The sequence below is a fragment of the Cricetulus griseus genome (assembly GCF_003668045.3).
Source record: "Cricetulus griseus strain 17A/GY chromosome 1 unlocalized genomic scaffold, alternate assembly CriGri-PICRH-1.0 chr1_1, whole genome shotgun sequence".
Lineage (NCBI taxonomy): Eukaryota > Metazoa > Chordata > Mammalia > Rodentia > Cricetidae > Cricetulus > Cricetulus griseus.
In genome coordinates this window covers 208,280,931-208,301,913 of record NW_023276807.1, presented here as the reverse complement: position 1 = coordinate 208,301,913, position 20,983 = coordinate 208,280,931, and the positions used below count along the sequence as shown (strand labels likewise).

Genomic DNA, 20,983 nt, shown 5'->3' with positions numbered 1-20,983 from the left:
TGAAGCAAAAGTCACATTGACAGTCTCCCCTTGAAGGGTTTCTGAAGTTAAGTACCCTCTTTCCAGAGGTAACTGGAAGGCTCAGATTCTCAACAGAGGTACTGATGAAGTTTGTGGACCTGATATAAAACAGAAATTTTTTTCTCTCTCCAGATACAGAAAAAGTGGCCTAGATTATTACAAAACACAAAATAGCTTGTACTGAGGTAAAATTAGCTTACAAGTTGAAAAGTCAGTGTTTTATATATTTATATATTTATATAAAAATGTCAAGCGTGCAAGCATGGGGTAGTGTCAGCTGGGAGCCACTGTGCTTTGACTTCTTCAGGAAGAGTTAGTGGGGGCCTGAGTGTGTGAGGATGGCTCAAGGAAGAGAGAGGCTTGGCCATGGCTTAACCAGGAGTGGTGGTTGCTGTAGATGAGCAACAGCCCCTGTTTGCAAGGCTTAGTTTATGATGGGAAGATGGTAAAAGACTTCAAGATATCACTTAATATAAACTGAAAAGAATTAGTCGGTCAATCCAGATGACCTGCTGCTGCAAGAAGAGTTGGCAGATAATTCACTGATCACCTCAGTAAAGATGGAAGTAAATGAACTAGAAGATGGAATGAAGAAAACATGGTGTATCTATTCAGAATTACTCAGTCACCGATAAAGGTGTAGGTCAAAAAGTAGAGTTGACTTTGAAGAAGTTGAACAGACTGGAGCAGGATGAGTAAATTATGAAAATCAATGAAACACAAAAGTAATGAAAATGAACTGGAGATGGCTCAGCAGGTGGATGCAATACTCAGTTTTTATGTGATGAAATTCACCACTTTGAAAAACAGTTGGAAAAAAAGATAGAGAATTAAAGAATGGGGGAATGTTTTGGATAAAGAGAAAAATGCTAATGATTAATTGGCTCTTTGAATGGAAAGGGAGAATATGGAAATAGCACATTAAGAAGAGAGAATGAATAGCTTTGTCAAGACATTACTGATGACCAGAAACAAATAGATTCACAAAAGACATCACTTTGATTAGGAAGAGGAGAAGACAGTGACAACTGATCGCAGTTGTCTAAAAAGAATTGTTCATTATCTGGATGAAAGTCAGAGCTTAACAGAAGCTAGTGAGAAAAACAGAAATTTAGAAGTAAGAGATGAGAAAAAGTATTGAACAGATGGTACAGGAAATGGAGAAGATGACTGATGATTATAAAAGGATAAAAGTTATTGTGCAATCAGCAGATACTATTGTGGACCAGATTTTAAAACATAACGGGCATTGGTGATTCAAGTGTGAGAGCTCAGAGACCTTAAAAGCCCGGTATGAGGAGGATGACCCAGTCATGATGACTGTCGATGCAAATGTAGAAGAATGGAAGGTGCTTTTCTCAATAGATAAATCTCTTTCACATTTTATATTTTGATTTAACTTAAATTTTGATTTTAAGGATTTACCGCAGAAAATAACATTTATATTGGTTTTTGAAGTTTACTGTATGCCGTGTCTAGAAAACTTCTAATAATGCTATTTGTAGCTCTCAAGTTCATTTCTTTATTAAACAAGCACTTTCAAGTCACGATTAAGGAGGAATGAAATTAGGAAAATAATTTATCAAGATCAGTTAGGAAGCTTCTTCAGAGTACCCTCATTCTGTGCCTAATTACCACCACCTAATTCCTCACCACACACTATCAGGAATCTAGGATTATGGTGGTTGCTATTTGTGAACCCTCTGAGATGACTGAATTAGTAATTCTTACTGTAGAAGCTGTCACTGTAGTGTCACCACTTCTAGCCATGCTCACATAGAACTTATTGACAATTAGGAATTGTTTATTGTCTGGGAATCTCAGATAATCTATATTTGAAACAAATGTAGTTGCAATGGAGCTGAAGCTGAATGAATCACAAGGGGAGGGTTAATTTGTGAAGTTCTAGAAAGTAAATGTTTTAGCCAATACAGTTGCTATTGTAACCACTGAGGGGCTGTTTCAACATGAAAATAACAATGGGGAGACAATTCCTGAATGAAGGAGCATGGCTGCTTTCCAGTTCTTTGCAGAGACAAAGGGCACACGGGAGATTTTCAACTGTGGAATATAACCTGCCAACCCTTTGGGAATCAGCAGTGTTTTGATCACATTTAATTATAAAGTAATGAATTATTCCCTACTGTGTGACTTTTAGGTTTCCAGTTTTTCTTTTGAAAGCAATGTTTGAATGAGAATTTCTGGATGATTATTAAATTGTGGATAGGTAAATATTTATGTAGAATCAATTGCAGCAAGTATTACTGTGATACAAATATATCTCTGTAGTTTGTAATGTATCATTTGGGTTTCATAATTTATTATGTAAAAATTATTTGTGAATTGCATAATTAAATATATTTTTAAAATATCAAGACATTGTTGAAATCATGTTGTGATTTAAGATTTGTCCTACCTTTGTAGGACTTACTTCATTATATCTTCAAAATTAATTCTTTTATCCAATTCATATTGAGCAGATTACCTGGAAGTATTGTCCTGTGTTCTCTAAACACAGGATGGAAACAGTAATTCTCAGTTTCCAATTCTGAGAAAAGACCAAATGATTCTGTAGTGTGTAAGAGAGGTTTATGTTTTATGACATTAGCACAAGCATTTGATAAAATAAAGTGTAGATTTTAGTCAAGTGGCTGATGTTTCTGAGCATTTACCCTTCTACAAGTCAGTGTCACATCAGTCTGAATTTAAGTGTGAACTTCTGCTGTGGAATTTTCTGTTTCCTCACACCTTCCTTGTAATTGGTGGAGATCTGATAAGGCCACAGCTGCACAAAAGCCTCCTGCAGAGTCTCCCTGTGGCAGGGCTGTAGCTGCACACCCAGCTGCAGTTTGGGGCCAGGCTTCAGGCTTGCTGGGAGCACTGTGCATCAGCAGCACAGAGGTAGGTGCCTGAGTCCTCCAGCTGGGTGTCCCTGATGTGCAGGGTGCTGTAGCGCTCCTTAGAATTGAATGTTGCAGTTAACCTCCCATTCTCCTTTGTTCCTGGAGTCAGGAAAAAGAGATTGATGAGGCTGCCCCTGGGATTCTGCCGGAACCACTGCACAGTATTCATGGTTGTAGAAAACTTGCATGTCAATGTAGAATTGGTTCCCTCGTGGAGACTCAGGGCTGAAGGACTCTGCTCCACCTCAACTCCTCTCACCCCTGCTTGGAAACAGAAAGGAAACCAGAATCAGTGAGGGGTTTCCACCCACACCTGGCAAATATCCCAGGAGACACCATGAGGATGACTGTACAGGAGCTCTGGGTTGGCTCCTTCCCCCTCCAACACTGACCTCTCTGGAGAATCCCTAAAGCAATGTAGGAGAGCACAACTCACAGCAAATCTGCACCCACAGAATCCCCAGCACAGCTCTCAGCTTCCTCTGCATGGCCCCTGTTCAGTTGCTGGGATGTCTCTCTCCAGCTGTGAGGGTGTCAAGTCTTGTGCCCAGACACACTTGTGCTCACACACAACAGCTTCTGTCTGAATCACCCAACTTCCTCATTCATCTGAAGAAGAAACCCCACCCACTTGCACCTCAGGACTCTGCATGGCAATTGTTGCACAGCTGTGGAGGACAATGATGGAGACCCCGGGACACTGTATTTCTAATGTAACACTTCTTGGAAGGGGAGTTTGGAGACGAATGTCTGAGGAAGGGGAATACATAAATGTAGAATACTGGTGGGAAAATCAATAGCTCCAGTATTAAGCAGTCAGTGCCTGGAAGGATCTACAGAATAAAAAGAGCTTCTTGATATTAGCAGATCGTCATGTGCATAGAAAATGTTCCCTAAGACAGATTTGGGAATTAAAAGAAAATGAGGCATGCCCGTGTTTCAGCCCTCATTTATTTTCCAACTCTTGCCGTCTGCACATGCTCTTCTGGAAAATACAGCTGATTCTAGCCATGCTGTGAATGCCTGTCCAAGTTCAGTGAGGCCCCATCCCTCATATTTTTTATACATATTAGTTCCCAGTTTACCCAAGTAGTTATTTTTTTACTTTCTATTTTAGAATATACTATATACATATGTGTGTATGTGTGTGTGTGTGTGAGAGAGAGAGAGAGAGATCGAGACAGAGAGAGAGAGAGAGACAGAGACAGAGACAGAGACAGAGACAGAGACAGAGACAGAGACAGAGAGAAATGATATTGGAATAATTTCTAGTTCTTTGAATTTGGGGACTTTTCAACAAAACATTAAAAAATAAAAGCAGTATATTTGTTTTCTCTTCAGTGTCCATTCTCATAATGTCCAATGAGAGTCTATTTTGTTCAGAGAATTTTATTAAAATAGATTGATAGACACGTGGGATCCAGCTAACAGGATTTATGCCTGTGTGGTTTTCAGCAGAATTACTGAGAGCTAAAGATCCGGGTGATCTCCACACCATCACCCCTACTCCTTGCTTTCTGAGTGGATTGCCTTGTGTCCTTATGTCTCTTCTCAGATCTTCAAACCTCCAGGAACCTGAAGTAATTTCTAGGAATCCTGCAGTGCCCCCTAGTGGATGGCCACCACAAATAAATGTGACTTCAGGCCATCTCCACAGGCTCACTAAACCAGCCCTTTTCACTCCATCATTTCCTGGTGAAAGGAATGGAGATGGTCAGAAGACAAGACTGTCTAGATGGAGTTCACAAAAGAAGAGATAAAAATGGCTAAAAGATAAATCTCAAAATTGTTCATCATCTTTAGCAATTAGGAAAATGCAAATTAAAACAACTTTGAGATTCCATCTCACCCAAATTAAAGTAACTAAATTATTAAAACAACTGACAATAAAGGTGGGGTAGGTTGTGGGGGAGAGAACCCACCCTTAACTGTTGTGGGCAATGAAAATTGATGGAGGTACTCTGGAAATCAGTGTGAGAATCTTCAAAGAACTAAATGTAAAATCTACCACACTACCCAGCTATGCCACTTCTTGGCCTATGTCCATAAAACTCCACATCCTACTCCACAGGTTCTTGTTTACTTTATTGATATTCTATTCACAGTCATTTTTCTCTTATTACAGAGAAACTTAAATGACATCAAGAACTAGTTTATCTGTGCAAAAGGCACCACCACACTTCAAGTTCTGTCTTTCAACTCAAAGGAAAGGTGATGAAAGCCACATAAATCAGAGAGTACTGTGTAAAATATGTCATAAAATTGAAAACAATGTCTTGATTGGAAATTATTAAACAGAAGTCAAATCTTACCTTTATGGTGCTGATTTTAGTAACACTCTTTCCCCAACATAATATTTCTACTGATTATTTCAGAATTTCACAGGATACACCACAATCCCAACAGGTCCATGTGATTTTACTCACTTTCTGGGTCCATTACCCACCCTTGTGACCTACCCCCAAAAGAAGAAGAAAAAATACAGCAAGTACAATTTGTCTTGTTCATATGCTCACTGGAGCATGGTCAAACACCCAGTGGCAAGACCTCCCCCACAAAAAAGTGAGTCCTTCCTCACCCCCTCATCTCCCAAGCCCACAAGAAGCCATAACTGGGAAGAGCTACACTTTAATAACCTTATCACACTTTTAAAGAGTTTTATTCAATGGCTGCCTGTCTAGACTGTTTGTTGTGGGAGTGGACTGTAGGGAGGGGGTGATGACACAGAAGCATTCTATGTCTCTCATTCACAACTGTGAGGCTGTATTCATCAATACTTCTGCAAAAGAAGCTTCTTGTTATTTATAGTCAGCAGCAATACTGTCCATAGCCATCTACATGGCCTCTGGTGGGAGCACAGACATCAACATAGACCTCAGCTGTAGAATGGTCAGTGGACACCATCATGACCCTTGGTGGCAACACAGGCCATGAACATCAACATGGGCTCTAGCTGGAGCACAAACCATGGATATCCATATGGCCTCCTGCAGAAGCATGGAGCACAAATATCAACATGACATCAGGTGTCAGACAAGGCTGCAGACATCCCTTTGTCTGTGATAAAACATAAAAATGGTCTCAGGTGGCAGCACACACCACAGATACCAATGTGGCCTTCAGGGGTGGCATGGACCACAGATGTCACCATGGACCCAGGACTGCAGGCATTAACATGGCCTCCAAGCAACATCATGAATCACAAATGCCAACATGGCCTCCAGCTGTAGTACAGACCCAGTTCGTCCACATGGACCATGGGCATCAACATGGAATGGGGCACTAGCATGGATCATGGACACTGATGTGGCCTCTGGGAGCAGAACAGGCCATTAGAGGTCTTTCAAAGGGGCCAATACAGAAAATGAACTGACCTCCATCTCAAACTTCCTGTCATTGCTCATAACCAGGGTGATGGTCCACTTGGGCATGGCTCTCCAGGGACAAAGTCTACTAAATTGTCATGTTTCTGCACAATACCTTGCTGGCCCTACTCAGGAAGGACATGCATCCTTCTTATCCCTGACAAATCTCTAGTATCATCTCTTTCTACCACACACGTGTTCCTCCATCCTTTCTATCTCTCCATCACATATTTGTGTGATGATATTTTCTTTATGATCCAACAAATAAATCTTGCTTGATGATGAGAATGCAAAGCTAGCCGCATTAGTTAGCCACACATGCAAGGAAGTGGCGGCACACACCTTTAATCCTGGCAGCCACATTAGTGAGCAACAGCAGCCAGGCAGTGGTGGTAAAACTGCTTTACATGCACATACTCATAGCAACAAGACACTGGTCTGACTCAAGGTTTCTAATTTCTAAATCACCACAAATACTGGACCATAGCCAAGTCTCATATCCTGATGTTGTCCAGAGTCATGGTACTCTTTCAGCTAGGCAGGACATTCTGGGGCAGATTCCTTAAGAGCTCCAGGTTGCTACATACCTCCTTGTCTTCAGGGCCAGACACCCTGGGGCTCTCAGATTGCAGAAGTTTTCCTTGCAGCCTACAGGGCGCCCTGTGGGCCAAGATTTCCTTCTGCCAACAGCAGCAGCTCTGTGTTGTGGGCAGGTCTGCAGGCCAAGGATGGGCCTTATTCACTAATGACATGGTCTTTATCTACTGTGACCACACTCTCCTGTTACCTTCTTCACCATGTTCCTAGTTTTGCCATCCTCTGACACACTTGCTGAAATCCTCTGCCATCTTTCCTTCAAATTTCATGAGTCCACTTTTTAAGACCATCTTCCCATGAGACATGAATTTTTATCAGTTGTTCCAGATATACTGCAGGCTCCGAGGACTCCTCCTCTGTCAAATCTACTCTAACAGGGTAGGAATATAATCTAAAAGTTTGTAGCAAAGCAGAGGCATGGGATAAGGGCAAGGCTTGCCCAAATGTATGAGTGGGCTAGTGTCCATTCAGAGCTTATAGAGATAGCATAGAAGAGACATCACAGAAACCTGCATGGGACATGATGGTGCATGCCTCTGATCTTATCACTTAGGAGGCAGAGGCAGAAGGAACCCAGAGCATCCTGGAGAGGATAAAGGAGCACTTGTTTTCCCTTATTTCTATGCAAATAACCCTGTACCACCCAAAGACCTGGACCTGAGCAAGACCTCACAGACACGTGGATGCTCCTCATGCTTCACTCAACACTCCACAGAGATCTGCCAGGGTAGTGGGAATCCATCACTATCTGATTTCAGTAACAAATCAAGGAAATTATTTTTTTATATTATAATGGTTTTCATACACTGTGCAATAATAATCTTCTAATAAATATATTGATTACTAAAAGGTAAGAGCCTTTCCATCATGAGTATTTCCTGCCAGTGACACAGAGATGTCATTGGAGTGCATGCATCTAAATGTCACCTGACAGTCAACTAAGTCTTTACATGTAATCAGTTATTCTCACTATGAGATCACTCAAGATGAAGCATATGAAAGCAACCTTAAAAATAACATCACGAGGATGATAGAAATCCTAAGAGAGAAAACGAGAAAATCTTCAGAGAAATGGAAGAAAAGACAAACCAAAAGATGCAAGAAATCATTAAATATTTTAAGGAAAAGCCAAGAAAATACAAGAAAACAGTTGAAGGAGACAATTCAGACAGTTCAAGACCTGAAAACTGAAATGGAAACAATTAAGAAAACACAAACAGAGGAAATGCTGGAAATAGAAAAGTTGAGTAAATGATCAGGAACCACAGAATACAGAACAGAATAACCAACAGAATACAAGAGATGGAAGACAGAATCTCAGACGCTGAGGATAAGCTAGAGGAAATAGATTCATCATCCAAAGAAAATCTTAAGTCCAACAAATCCTTAACACAAAATATCCAGGAAATATGGGACACTGTGAAAACCCAAGGACAATAGGTATAGAAGAAGGTGAAGAAACCCATCTCAAGGGTGCAGAAAACATATTCAACAAAATCATAGAAGAAAACTTTCCCAACCTAAAAAAACAAGGCATGCCAATGAAAGTCAAAGAAGCCTACAGAACACCAAATAGACTGGATCAAAAGAAGACCCCTCATCACATAATAATTAAAACACCAAATGTGCAGAATAAAGAAAGAATATTAAGAGCAGCAAAGGAAAAAAGTCAAGTAACATATAAAGGCAAATCTATCAGAATTATGCTGGACTTCTCCATGGAAACTCTGAAAGCCAGAAGACTGGATAGATATTCTACCAACTCTGAGAGAACATGAATGCTAGCCCAGACTACTATACCCAGCAAAGCTTTCTATCATTGTAAATGGAGAAAACAAGATATTCCACAGCAAAACCAGATTTAAACAATCCAGCCCTACAGAAAGTACTAGAAGGAAAACTCCAACTCAAAGAAATTAACTACACTCACAAAAACATAGGCAATAGATAATCCCACTTTACCAAAAGCCAAAAGAAAAAGCAGGGTAACTCCACATACAATACCACTACCAACAACAAATCAAAAACAAATAAGAATAAGCACTCAATGGTCCATAATTTCCCTCAATTTTAATGGTCTTAACTCGCCTTTTGAAACAATTCAAAAAGACACAGGCAGATAGAATGGATACAAAGACAAAATCCATCTGTCTGCTCTAATTGAATACAAGAAACACACCTCAACTTCAAAGACAGACATTACCTCAGAGTAAAGGGTTGGTAATAAGATATTCCAATCAAATGGACCAAAAAAAAAAAAAAAAAAAAAAAAAAAAAACAAGCTGCAGTATTTATCCGAGTATCTCACAAATTAGACTTCAAACTAAAATCAATCAAAGAGATGAAAAGGTCATTTCATATTCATCACAGAAAAAAATCCATCAGGAAGAAGTCTCAATTCTAAACATCTATGCCCCAAATACAAAGGCACCAACGTTTGTAAAAGAAATATTATTAAAACTCAAATCACAAATAAGACATCACACAGTTATAGTGGGAGACTTCACCTCCCCTCTTTTACCACTTGACAGGAACACCAGAAAGAAACTTAACAAAGAGACAAAGGAACTAACAGAAGTTGTGACACAATTGGGATTAACAGACATCTATAGAACATTCCATCACAAAAGAATATACCTTCTTCTCAGCACCACATGGAACCTTCTCTAAAATTCACCACATACTTGGCAATGTAGCAAACCTACACAGATACAAAAAAAATTGGAATAACCCTCTGTATCTTATCAGACCACCATACTTTAATAGAATTCAACAACAACACAAATTGCAAAACCCTACAAAATCATGGAAATTGAATAATGCCCAATTTCACCATTCCTGGGTCAAGGAAGAAATGAAGAAAGAAATTAAAGACTTCCTACAATTCAATGAAAATGAAGACACAACATACCCAAACTTATCGGACACTTTGAAAGCAGTACTTTCAGAGGAAAGAGGAAAGTTTATAGCTCTAAGTGCGCACAAGAAAGAAACTAGAGAATAGTCACACCAGAGAGTTGACATCACAATCAAAAGCTCTAGAACAAATGGAAGCAAATTCACCCCAGAAGAGTAGTCACCAGGAAATAATCAAACTGAGGGCAAAAATCAATAAAGTAAAACAAAGAAAACAATTCAAAGAATCAATGTCACAAAGAGTTGGTTCTTTGAGAAAATCAACAAGAGAGACAAACTTTTATCCATACTAACCAAAAGGCAGAGAGAAAACAGACAAATTAACAAAATCAGAAAGGAAAGGGGGACATAACAACGGACACTGAGGAAATTCAGAGAATCATCAGGTCATATTTTGAAAACTATACTCCACAAAATTGGAAAATTTAAAGGAAATGGACAATTTTCTGGGCAGATATCACTTGCCAAAATTGAATCAAGAACAGATAAGCAACCTAAACAGACATATAAAGCCTAAGGAAATAGAAGCAGTCATCAAAAGTCTCCCAACCAAAAAAAAGCCCAGAGCCAGAAGGCTTCAGTGCAGAATTCTACCAGAAATTCAAAGAAGAACTAATACCAGTACTCCTCAAATTGTTCCACACAATAGAAGCAGAAGGTCTATTGCCAAACTCTTTTTAGGAGGCTACAATCACCTTGGTACCCAAGCCACACAAAGATACAACTAAGAAAGAGAACTACAGACCAATATCCCTCATGAAAATCGATGCAAAAATATTCAACAAAATACTGGCAAATCTATTCCAAAAACACATCAGAGAAATCATCCTCCATGATCAAGTTGGCTTTATCCCAGGGATGCAGGGATAGTTCAACATAGGAAAATCCATCAATGTAATCCACAATATAAACAAACTGAAAAAGAAAAACCACATGATCATCTCGATATGTGGTGAAAAAAGCCTTTGACAAACTCCAACATCCCTTCATGATAAAGGTCTTGGAGAGATCAGGAATAACAGGAACATACCTAAACATGATAAAAGCAATATACCGCAAACCAACAGCCAACATCAAACTAAATGGAGAGAAACTCAAGGTGATTCCTCTAAAATCAGGAACAAAACAAGTTGTCCACTCTCTCCATATCTCTTCAATATTGTACTTGAATTTCTAGCTAGAGTAATAAGACAACAAAAAGAGATCAAGGGAATACAAATAGGAAAGGAAGAAGTCAAACTTTTACTATTTTCAGATGATATGATAGTTTACATAAGAGACCCAAAAAACTCTACCAGGGAATTACTACTGCTGATAAACACCTTCAGCAAAGTGGCAGAATACAAGATTAACTAAAAAAAAATCAGTAGCTCTACTATATACAGATGATAAATGCAATGAGAAAGAAGTCAGAAACATCACCCTTTACAATAACAACTAACAAAATAAAATATCTTGGGATAACGCTAACCAAAAACGACCTGTGTGATAATATCTTTGAGTCTTTAAAGAAAGAAATTAAAGAAGATACCAGAAAATGGAAAGATCTCCCATGCTCTTGGATAGGTAGGATCGACATAGTAAAAATGGGAATCTTGCCAAAAGCAATCCACAGATTCAATGCAATCCCCCATCAAAATACCAACACAAGTCTTCATAGACCTTGAAAGAACAATACTCAACTTTATATGGAGAAACAAAAGACCCAGGATAGCCAAAAGAACACTGTGCAATAAAGGGATATTTGGAGGCATCACCATCCCTGACTTCAAGTTCTATTATAGAGCTATAGTCCTGAAAACAGCTTGGTATTGGCACAAAAATAGACCAATGGAATCAGTTTGAAGACCCCGATATTAACCCACATACTTACGAACACCTGATTTTTGACAAAGAAGCTAAAGATATACAATGGAATAAAGAAAGCACCTTCAACAAATGGTGCTGGCATAACTGGATGCTGGCATGTATATAGAAGACTGCAGATAGACCCATATCTATCGCCATGCAGAATACTTAAGTCCAAATGGATCAAAGACCTCAACATAAATCTAGCCACACTGAACCTCTTAGAAGAGAAAGTGTGAAGTACCCTTGAATGAATTGGTACAAAAGACAGCTTCCTGAACATTACACCTGTAGCACAGATACTGAAATCGACAATTAATAAATGGGACCTCCTTTAACTGAGAAGATTCTGTAAGGCAAAGGACACCACCAGCAAGACAAAAGGGCAGCCCACAGACTGGGAAAAGATATTCATCTACCCCTATCCGACAGAGGGCTGATCTCCAAAATTTACAAAGAACTCAAGAAGCTAGTTTCCAAAACACTAAATAATCTAATGAAAAAGTGGGGGTACAGAACTAAATAGACAATTCTCAATAGAGGAATCTAAATGGTTGAAAGACACATAAGAAAGTGTTCAACATCCTTAGCCATCAGAGAAATGCAAATCAAAACAACTCTGAGATACCATCTTTCTCCTGTCAGAATGGCTAAAATCAAAATCACCAATGACAGTTTATGCTGGGAACACTCCTTCACTGCTGGTAGGAGTACAAACTTGTACAGCCACTTTGGAAAACAGTATGGCGATTCCTCAGGAAAATGGGATTCAGTCTACCACAAGATCTAGCAATTCCACTCTTAGTCATATACCCAAAAGCAGCACGTTCACCCAACATGGACATCTGTTCAACAATGTTTATAGCAGCATTGTTTGTAATAGTTAGAACCTGGAAGCAACCTAGATGCCCCCCAAATGAAGAGTGGATACAGAAAATGTGGTACATATATAATGGAGTACTACTCAGCCAAAAAAAAAAAAAAATGGAATCTTGAAATTTGCAGGCAAATGGATGGAACTAGAAGAAACCATCTTGAGTGAGGTAACCCAGTCACAAAAAGACAAACATGGTATGCACTCACTCATATATGGATTTTACACATAGAGCAAAGTTTATTAGGAAAGTACTCATGAAACTGAACCAGTCCTTTACAACAAGGTAGGTGAGGGAATAGAGAGAGCAGCATGCCTGGGACTCTCATATTTAAAGCCTTACTATGTTATTCTGACCATGCCCAAGTATGTGTGGTCAGCATCACCTGTGCCAGCCCTCAAGTGTGGGTGGCCAGCATTTCCTCCTACAATCCCCCTTGTAGTATAAAAGAGTTTTAAAACTTAACAGTGTAAATTATCTATAATTAACAATCATAAGAGTGAATTACAAGAAGTTATAATGAACTACTAATGTCACATCTTAACTATATTCCAACTAAACCTTAGAGTCATCTGAAAGAGATGTCCAAGCTTGAACACCTCCTTCCAAACCCAACCTTAGACAATAGGAAACTAACCCTAACTAGGTGTCAACAGTGGGGAAAGGGGATGTAGTATGTTACAAGCTGCTTAGCTGCTGAACTGGGATGACGACAGCCTCATGGGTCCTGTGGGACGAAAATGTTAGTTTAGTGAACATTCTGAATGGGTTATATCCAGTCTGTGTCTGGTGGGAGATACTTGACTGAAGGTCCAGGTTGAAGTCCTTATCTTGATTGAAGTTCTTGTGTTGATTGAAATCACTACCAGAAGATCTGGCCGGAGTGTCAGTTGAAACAATCAAGTTGGATCCAGTAGACTCGAGGAGGTGTGGCCCATTTTCTTTCCAGGGAGTACAGGGATTGCTGTTATTGCTGAGTACAGGCAGTTATTCATTGGCTTTGTGGGACTCAAACATAAATGTTAGCAGACAATTTTTTTACTTGTATATGTATGCATATTAAGAAAGGCAACAATGGGAAAATAACAATTATGAGGGGATGTATACCTTGAGAGAAACAGCCAGAAAAGACAAATGGCAGTCCCCAATTTTTCTCCTATTCTGTATTACATCAATTGGCTTCTTGATATAATACAGAAACTCTGAAGTTTATTAACAATGTGCTTGGATTTAGAGGAGGAAAGCCAAATCCAACACTAAAGCCAGCATTGGTTCAATTGAATAGGGACTAGGAAGTAAAGAGAAATAGATTTACTATATATATTTTACCATATGGCACATTCCTTTTGTTTGATGGTTATAGCTACCTTCTCTTCTTAAGTATTTACCCATGCAGTGTCTTTTACCTTCTGGAGATGAATTTTCCTGTAAAAATAAAAACAAAACACATCCCTTTCCGTTGGGAGGTTTCTATACACTTTATGAGTATACCTTATTAGAACACCTGTCATTTCTCCTCGGTCGAGAGGGTTTTCTTTATCAACTCGAGTCTTGATTAAATTTGATAGCATGCAAAGTTTCTCTTCTCCTGTGGAAACAAAGGCAAAACCCCCTCCCCAACGTAACACATGTCCTGATTTCCATACAGAGATCAGTATGTCATTGAAGTATACCAGCTAATTCAATTCTGCAGTTTTTTTCCGTAGTTCAGTGACTTTCTCATTAGCATTAAGAAAGTTTAGTGTTACTAATGCATTATGTAACCTATGTTTGGGGCATTTTGTTCCCCCAGCCTGTTTATGGAGCATTTCTTTTAGTGTTCTATTAGATCTCTCAACCACTGCTTGTCCTGTAGGATTGTGTGGTATACCAGTTACATGCTTTATGTCATAATATTTGAAAAACATTCAATTTAGTGGGTACATATGCTGGAACATTGTCAGTTTTTATTTGTGCCAGTATATCCATAGCGACCATCACCTCTAATAGGTGTATTCCAATTCATAAATGATCAATTTCATCATTTCCTTGTGCTAGTGGGCCTAGCAGACCAGTATGGGATCTGATATGTGATATCTCTCTCTCTCTCTCTCTCTATACATATATATATATATATATATATATATATATATATGATTAATTCTGTTCCTGATTGTGTCCCGTAATTGTATAAATGGTCAAGTTAATTCTGTATTATCAGGAACGAATTCTGCAGTCTCAATGTGTAACACGACTCCTTTTGCATATTGAAAATCAGTAACTATATTGAGAGGCTCTGTAAAATCCATAAGTACCATGAGAATTGCATATAATTCTGCCTTCTGTACAGAGGTATACGGACTTTGAACTACTTTACCTACCTCTCCTGATTTATAACCCACCTTACCTGATTTGTTGGCATCAGTGTAGAAGGTGAGAACTCCAGAAATAGGAGTTTGTCTTACAATACTGGAAGAATCCAGATTGTCTTTTTTATGAATTTAATTCTGTCAGTTTTGAGATAATTGTTGCTAATAGTTCCCAAAATGTCAGTAAGAGCTATCTGTCAGTATTCATTGTCCTTCCATAAGGGGGAAATTTCCTTATTAGTTAAAGGTACTATAATTTCTGTTGGATCTTTTCCAGTCAGTTGACAAAGTCTTAATTTGCCCTTTAGAATCAAATCAGAAATCTTTTCTATGTACGTCTTTAGCTTTTTATCCTGTTTATGTGGCAGAAATATCCACTCCAATATGGTATCTTCCTTCTGCATCAGAATCCCAGAAGGGTATTCTCTGGATGGCAAGATAATCAGAATACAGTCTAAATCAAGCTTTTTCTGATCTACATGTGCATCCAATATTCTGTTTTCTGCCCATTGTAACTATTTTTCTGCCTCAGCAGATAATATTCTCAGACTGTTTAGGTCCTTATCACCTTTAAGGGCCATTTTTAAATGCTTTATGTGATGTTTTTCCATGCCAATTATTGTCTGTAGTTGAGAAATTTCCCCTAGCACCTTCTGAAGACTAAGAGTTTGATAACGATCTCTTCTAATTTGTACTTTTTGAGGTCTGATTCTTTGTAAGTCTATCTTGCAACCTAAATAGTTAATGGAATCTCCTCTCTGTATCTTTTCTGGGGCAATCTTTAATCCCCAACGAGGTAGAACTTCCTTCACTGTTTCAAACATTCATTCTAATGTTTCTTTATTAGAATCTGAATTAGAATATATCATCCATATAAAGATAAAGAATGGATTGTGGAAATTTCTTACGAATTATTTCTAGAGGTTTTTACACAAAGTGCTGGCACAAGGTAGGACAATTTAGCATTCCTTGTGGCAAAACCTTCCACTGAAATCTCTTAACTGGCTGTGAATTATTAAGAGTTGGTACAGTAAATGCAAATTTTTCTCTATCATTTTCTTGTAATGGCATTGTGAAAAAAACAATCTTACAGATCAATGACTATGATCAGTCATCCCTTATTAATGAAGGAAGGCAATGGCATTCCAGGCTGCAGAGAGCCCATTTGCTGAATTACTTTATTGATGGTTCTCAGCATTCTCCACTTACCTGACTTCTTTCTGATAACAAATACAGGAGAATTCCAAGGGCTGTTAAATTCTTCTATATGCTCAGCCTCTAGCTATTCCTGTACTAACTTTTCTAAAGCCTCTAGCTTCTCAGAAGTCATAGGCCATTGTCCACCCAGACAGGTTCATCTGTAAGCCACTTTAAAGGTAGGGTCTTTGGCTCCTCTGAAGGTTTATCATTTGTACTTTGTTTCTTTACAGACTGGATGGTTGGTAACTGTTTACCATAGTGCCTTACTATATTTTGTCTACCATCTAAAGATTCTATATGATTTGCATCTGAAACTGGAGGAATATTAATCTGGGTATTCCATTGCTGTAACAGATGATGACCCTAGAGATTTATAGGCATATATGCTACATATGGTTTTATCCTTCCTCTCTGTACTTCCAGTCCAATGCAGACCACCAAGTTAACACTCTGGCGAACTCTAGATAGAGTTTCAATCCCTAAAAATTGTGCATTCACCTCTTTTTTTTTATTAAATTATTAATATTTTCACATGTACTTTCCCTCTCCCTCTCCCTCCCCCCACCCCATTCCTTCTCCCACCCCCATTCCTTCTCCCCCACCTCCAACCTACCCCCCACCCCATCCACCCGCCACTCCCCAGGCAGGGTAGGGACCCCAACCAGGGCTCCACCAAGTCCACCAAATCTTCCTGTGCTGGGCCTAGGCCCCTCCCCATGTGTTCAGAGACAGAGCGAATCCCTTCAAGTGGGATGGGCTCTCGAAGTCCCTCCCACCCACCAGGGCAAAATGCCAGTCCATCTCCAGAGGCTCCAAGGAGTGCAGGGGCCTCCCCATTGGCATCCATGATCAGGGGGCTGGATTAGTCCTGTACTGTCCTCCCAAAGAGCATCTGGGGTCGATATGCTTTCCCTTTTTCAGGCCAACTGTTTCTGTGGGTTTCTCCAACCAGGTACAGACCCCTTCGTTCTTCATTCCTCCCTCTCTTCAACTGAGTTCCAGATTTCAGCTCAGTGTATTTCTGTGGATGTCTGTCTCTGCTCTCATCAGCCACTGGATGAGGACTCTAGAATAGCATAGAGAGTATTCATCAATCTCATTCTAGGGGAAGGGTTTCTAGGCCAACTTCTCCTCCACTGCCCAGACTGTCAGATCGTGTCATCCTTATAGGTCTCTGGAGATCTTCCTAGTTCCAGATCTCTTCTCGGACCTATAGTGACTCCCTCTGATATGGTATCTCTCATCCTGCTCTCTCTCCTCTATTCTTCCCCCAACTCAATATATCTGCTCCTCCATTTCTTCTCCTCTACTCTTCATCTTGTGCTCTTATTGTGGCAGCACCCACTCCCTACCCTCATGCTCTCAATTAGCTCGGGAGTTCATGCCATTTCCCATTCCTGGGGTCCATTTATCCCTTAGAGTCATTCATGATTTCTAGTTTCCTTGGGGTAGAGGATTATAGGCTGGTAAACCTTTGCTCTATGTCTAAAAATCATATATGAGTGAGTACATACCATGTTTGTCTTTTTGTGATTGGGTTACCTCACTCAGGATGGTTTCTTCTAGTTCCATCCATTTGCCTGCGAATTTCAAGATTCCATTGCTTTTTTCTGCTGAGTAGTACTCCATTGTATAAATGTACCACATTTTCTCTTTCCATTCTTCAGTTGAGGGGCATCTAGGTTGTTTCCAGGTTCTGGCTATTACAAACAATGCTGCTATGAACATGGTTGAACATATGTCCTTGTTGTATGGACAAGCAGTATTTGGGTATATACCCAAGAGAGGAATGGCTGGATCTTGAGGTAGATTGATTCCCATTTTTCTGAGCAACCGCCATACTGATTTCCAAAGTGGTCTTACAAGTTCACACTCCCACCAGCAATGGAGGAGTGTTCCTTCTTCTCCACAACCTCTCCAGCATAGGTTGTCATTGGTATTTTTGATTTTAGCCATTCTGACAGGTGTGAGGTGGTATCTCAGAGTTGTTTTGAGTTGCATTTCTCTGATGGCCAAGGATTTTGAGCACTTTCTTAAGTGTCTTTCAGCCATTTCAGATTCCTCTGTTGAAAAATCTCTGTTTAGTTCTGCACCCCACTTTTTAATTTCATTGTATGGTGTTTTGGTGGCTAGCTTCTTGAGCTCCTTGTATATTTTGGAAATCAGTCCTCTGTCAGATGTGGGGCTGGTGAAGATTTTTTCCCATTCTGTGGGTGGTCGTTTTGTCTTACTGACTGTGTCCTTTGCCTTACAGAAGCTTCTCAGTTTCAAGAGGTCCCATTTATTAATTGCAGACCTCAGTGTCTGTGCTTCTGGCGTGATGTTCAGGAATCGTTCTCCTGTGCCAATTTGTTCAAGGGTTGTTCCCACTTTCTCTTCTAAAAGATTCAGTGTGGCTGGGTTTATGGAGAGATCTTTGATCCATTTGCACTTAAGTTTCGTGCATGGTGACAAGTATGGATCTATCTGCAATTTTCTGCATGTTCGAATCCAATTGTGCCAGCACCATTTGTTGAAGATGCTATCTTTTTTCCATTGTATGGATTTAGCACCTTTGTCAAAAATAAGGTGTTCGTAGGTGCGTGGGTTAATATCAGGGTCTTCAATTCGATTCCATTGGTCTATCTGTCTATTCTTGTGCCAATACCAAGCTGTTTTCAGAACTATGGCTCTATAGTAGACCTTGAAGTCAGGGATGGTGATGCCTCCAGAGGATCTTTTATTGTAAAGAGTTGTTTTGGCTATCCTAGGTTTTTTATTTTTCCATATAAAGTTGAGTATTGTTCTTTCAATGTCTGTGAAAAACTGTGTTGGGATTTTGATGGGGATTGCATTAAATCTGTAGATTGCTTTTGGTAGAATTGCCATTTTTACTATGTTAATTCTGCCTATCCAAGAGCATGGGAGATCTTTCCACTTTCTGGTATCTTCTTTAATTTCTTTCTTTAAAGTCTCAAAGTTCTTATTGTACAGGTCTTTCACTTTTTTGGTTAGTGTTACCCCCAGATATTTAATGTTGCTTGTGGATATTGTGAAAGGTGATGTTTCCATGATTTCTTTCTCATTGAGTTTATCATCTGTATACAGTAGGGCTACAGATTTATTTAAGTTAATTTTGTATCCTGCTACCTTGCTGAAGGTGTTTATCAGCTGTAGGAGTTTCCTGGTAGAGTTTTTCGGGTCACTTATGTAGACTATCATGTCATCTGCAAATAGTGAAAGTTTGACTTCGTCCTTTCCAATTTGTATCCCTTTGATATCCTGATCTTGTCTTATTGCTCTAGCTAGAACTTCAAGAACAATATTGAAGAGATATGGAGAGAGTGGACATCCTTGTCTTGTTCCTGATTTTAGAGGAAATGCTTTGAGTTTCTCTCCATTTAGTTTGATGTTGGCTATTGGTTTGGTGTATATCGCATTTATCATGTTTAGATATGTTCCTGTTATTCCTGTTCTCTCCAAGATCTTTGTCATGAAGGGATGTTGGATTTTGTCAAAGGCCTTTTCAGCATCTAGTGAGATGATCATGTGGTTTTTCTTTTTCAGTTTGTTTATATGGTGGATTACATTGATGGTTTTTCGTATATTGAACCATCCTTGCATCCCTGGGATGAAGCCCACTTGATCGTGGTGGATGATTTTTCTGATATGTTCTTGGATTCGATTAGCCAATATTTTATTGAGTATTTTAGCATCAATGTTCATGAGAGATATTGGTCTGTAGTTCTCTTTCTTATTCTTATCTTTGTGTGGCTTGGGTATCAAAGTGATTGTAGCCTCATAGAAGGAGTTTGGCAATATCCCATCTGCTTCTATTGTGCGGAAATATCATCTGCTTCTATTGAGGAGGAGTATTGGTATCAGCTCTTGTTTGAATTTCTGGTAGAATTCTGCAGTGAAGCCATCTGGTCCTGGGCTTTTTTTGGTTGGGAGGCTTTTGATGACTGCTTCTATTTCATTAGGGGTTATGGGTCGATTTAAATTGTTTATCTGATCTTGATTTAATTTTGGTAAGTGATATTTATCCAGGAAACTGTCCATTTCCATTAGATTTTCGAATTTTGTGGAGTACAGATTTTCAAAGTATGACCTAAAGATTCTCTGGATTTCCACAGTGTCCGTTGTTATATCCCCCTTTTCGTTTCTGATTTTGTTAATTAGTGTGCTCTCTCTCTGCCTTTTGGTTAGTTTGGCTAGAGGTTTGTCTATCTTGTTGATCTTCTCAAAGAACCAACTCTTTGTTTCATTGATTCTTTGTAATGTTTTCCTAGTTTCTACTTTATTGATTTCAGCTCTCAGGTTGATTATCTCCTGGCGTCTACTCCTCCTTGGTGAGTTTGCTTCTTTTTGCTCTAGTGTTTTCAGTTGTTCTGTCAGTTCTCTAATGTGACTTTTTTCTAGTTTCTTCATGTGGGCACTTAGTGCTATGAACTTCCCTCTTAGGACTGCTTTCAGAGTGTCCCATAAGTTTGGGTATGTTGTGTCTGCATTTTCATTAGAATCTAGGAAGTCTTTAATTTGTTTTTTTATTTCTTCCTCAACCCAGGAATGGTGCAATTGGGTGTTATTCATTTTCCAAAAGTTTGCAGGTTTCCTGCCATTTGTATTGTTGCTGAATTCTAGCTTTAATGCATGGTGGTCTGATAAGATACAGGGGGTTATTTCAATTCTTTTGTAATTGTGGAGGTTTGCTTTGTTGCCTACTATGTGGTCAATTTTGGAGAAGGTGCCATGTGGTGCTGAGAAGAAGGTATATTCTTTTGAGTTTGGATGGAATGCTCTATAGATATCCGTTAACCCCAGTTGGGCCATGACTTCTTTCAGATCCTCTGTTTCTTTGTTAAGTTTTTGTCTGGTGGTCCTGTCTAGTGGTGTAAGGGGGGTGTTGAAGTCTCCTACTATAAGTGTGT

General features: G+C 39.2%; 1 gene segment (V, D, J or C); it reads right to left on the bottom strand.

Annotated features, from left to right (window-relative positions):
• Positions 1-2,883: 2,883 nt before the first annotated feature.
• Positions 2,884-3,412, bottom strand: LOC100769151. The segment is given in 2 exon segments: positions 2,884-3,185; positions 3,361-3,412. Coding segments are annotated over 2 exon segments (354 nt in total).
• Between the last annotated feature and the right edge of the window lie 17,571 nt (positions 3,413-20,983).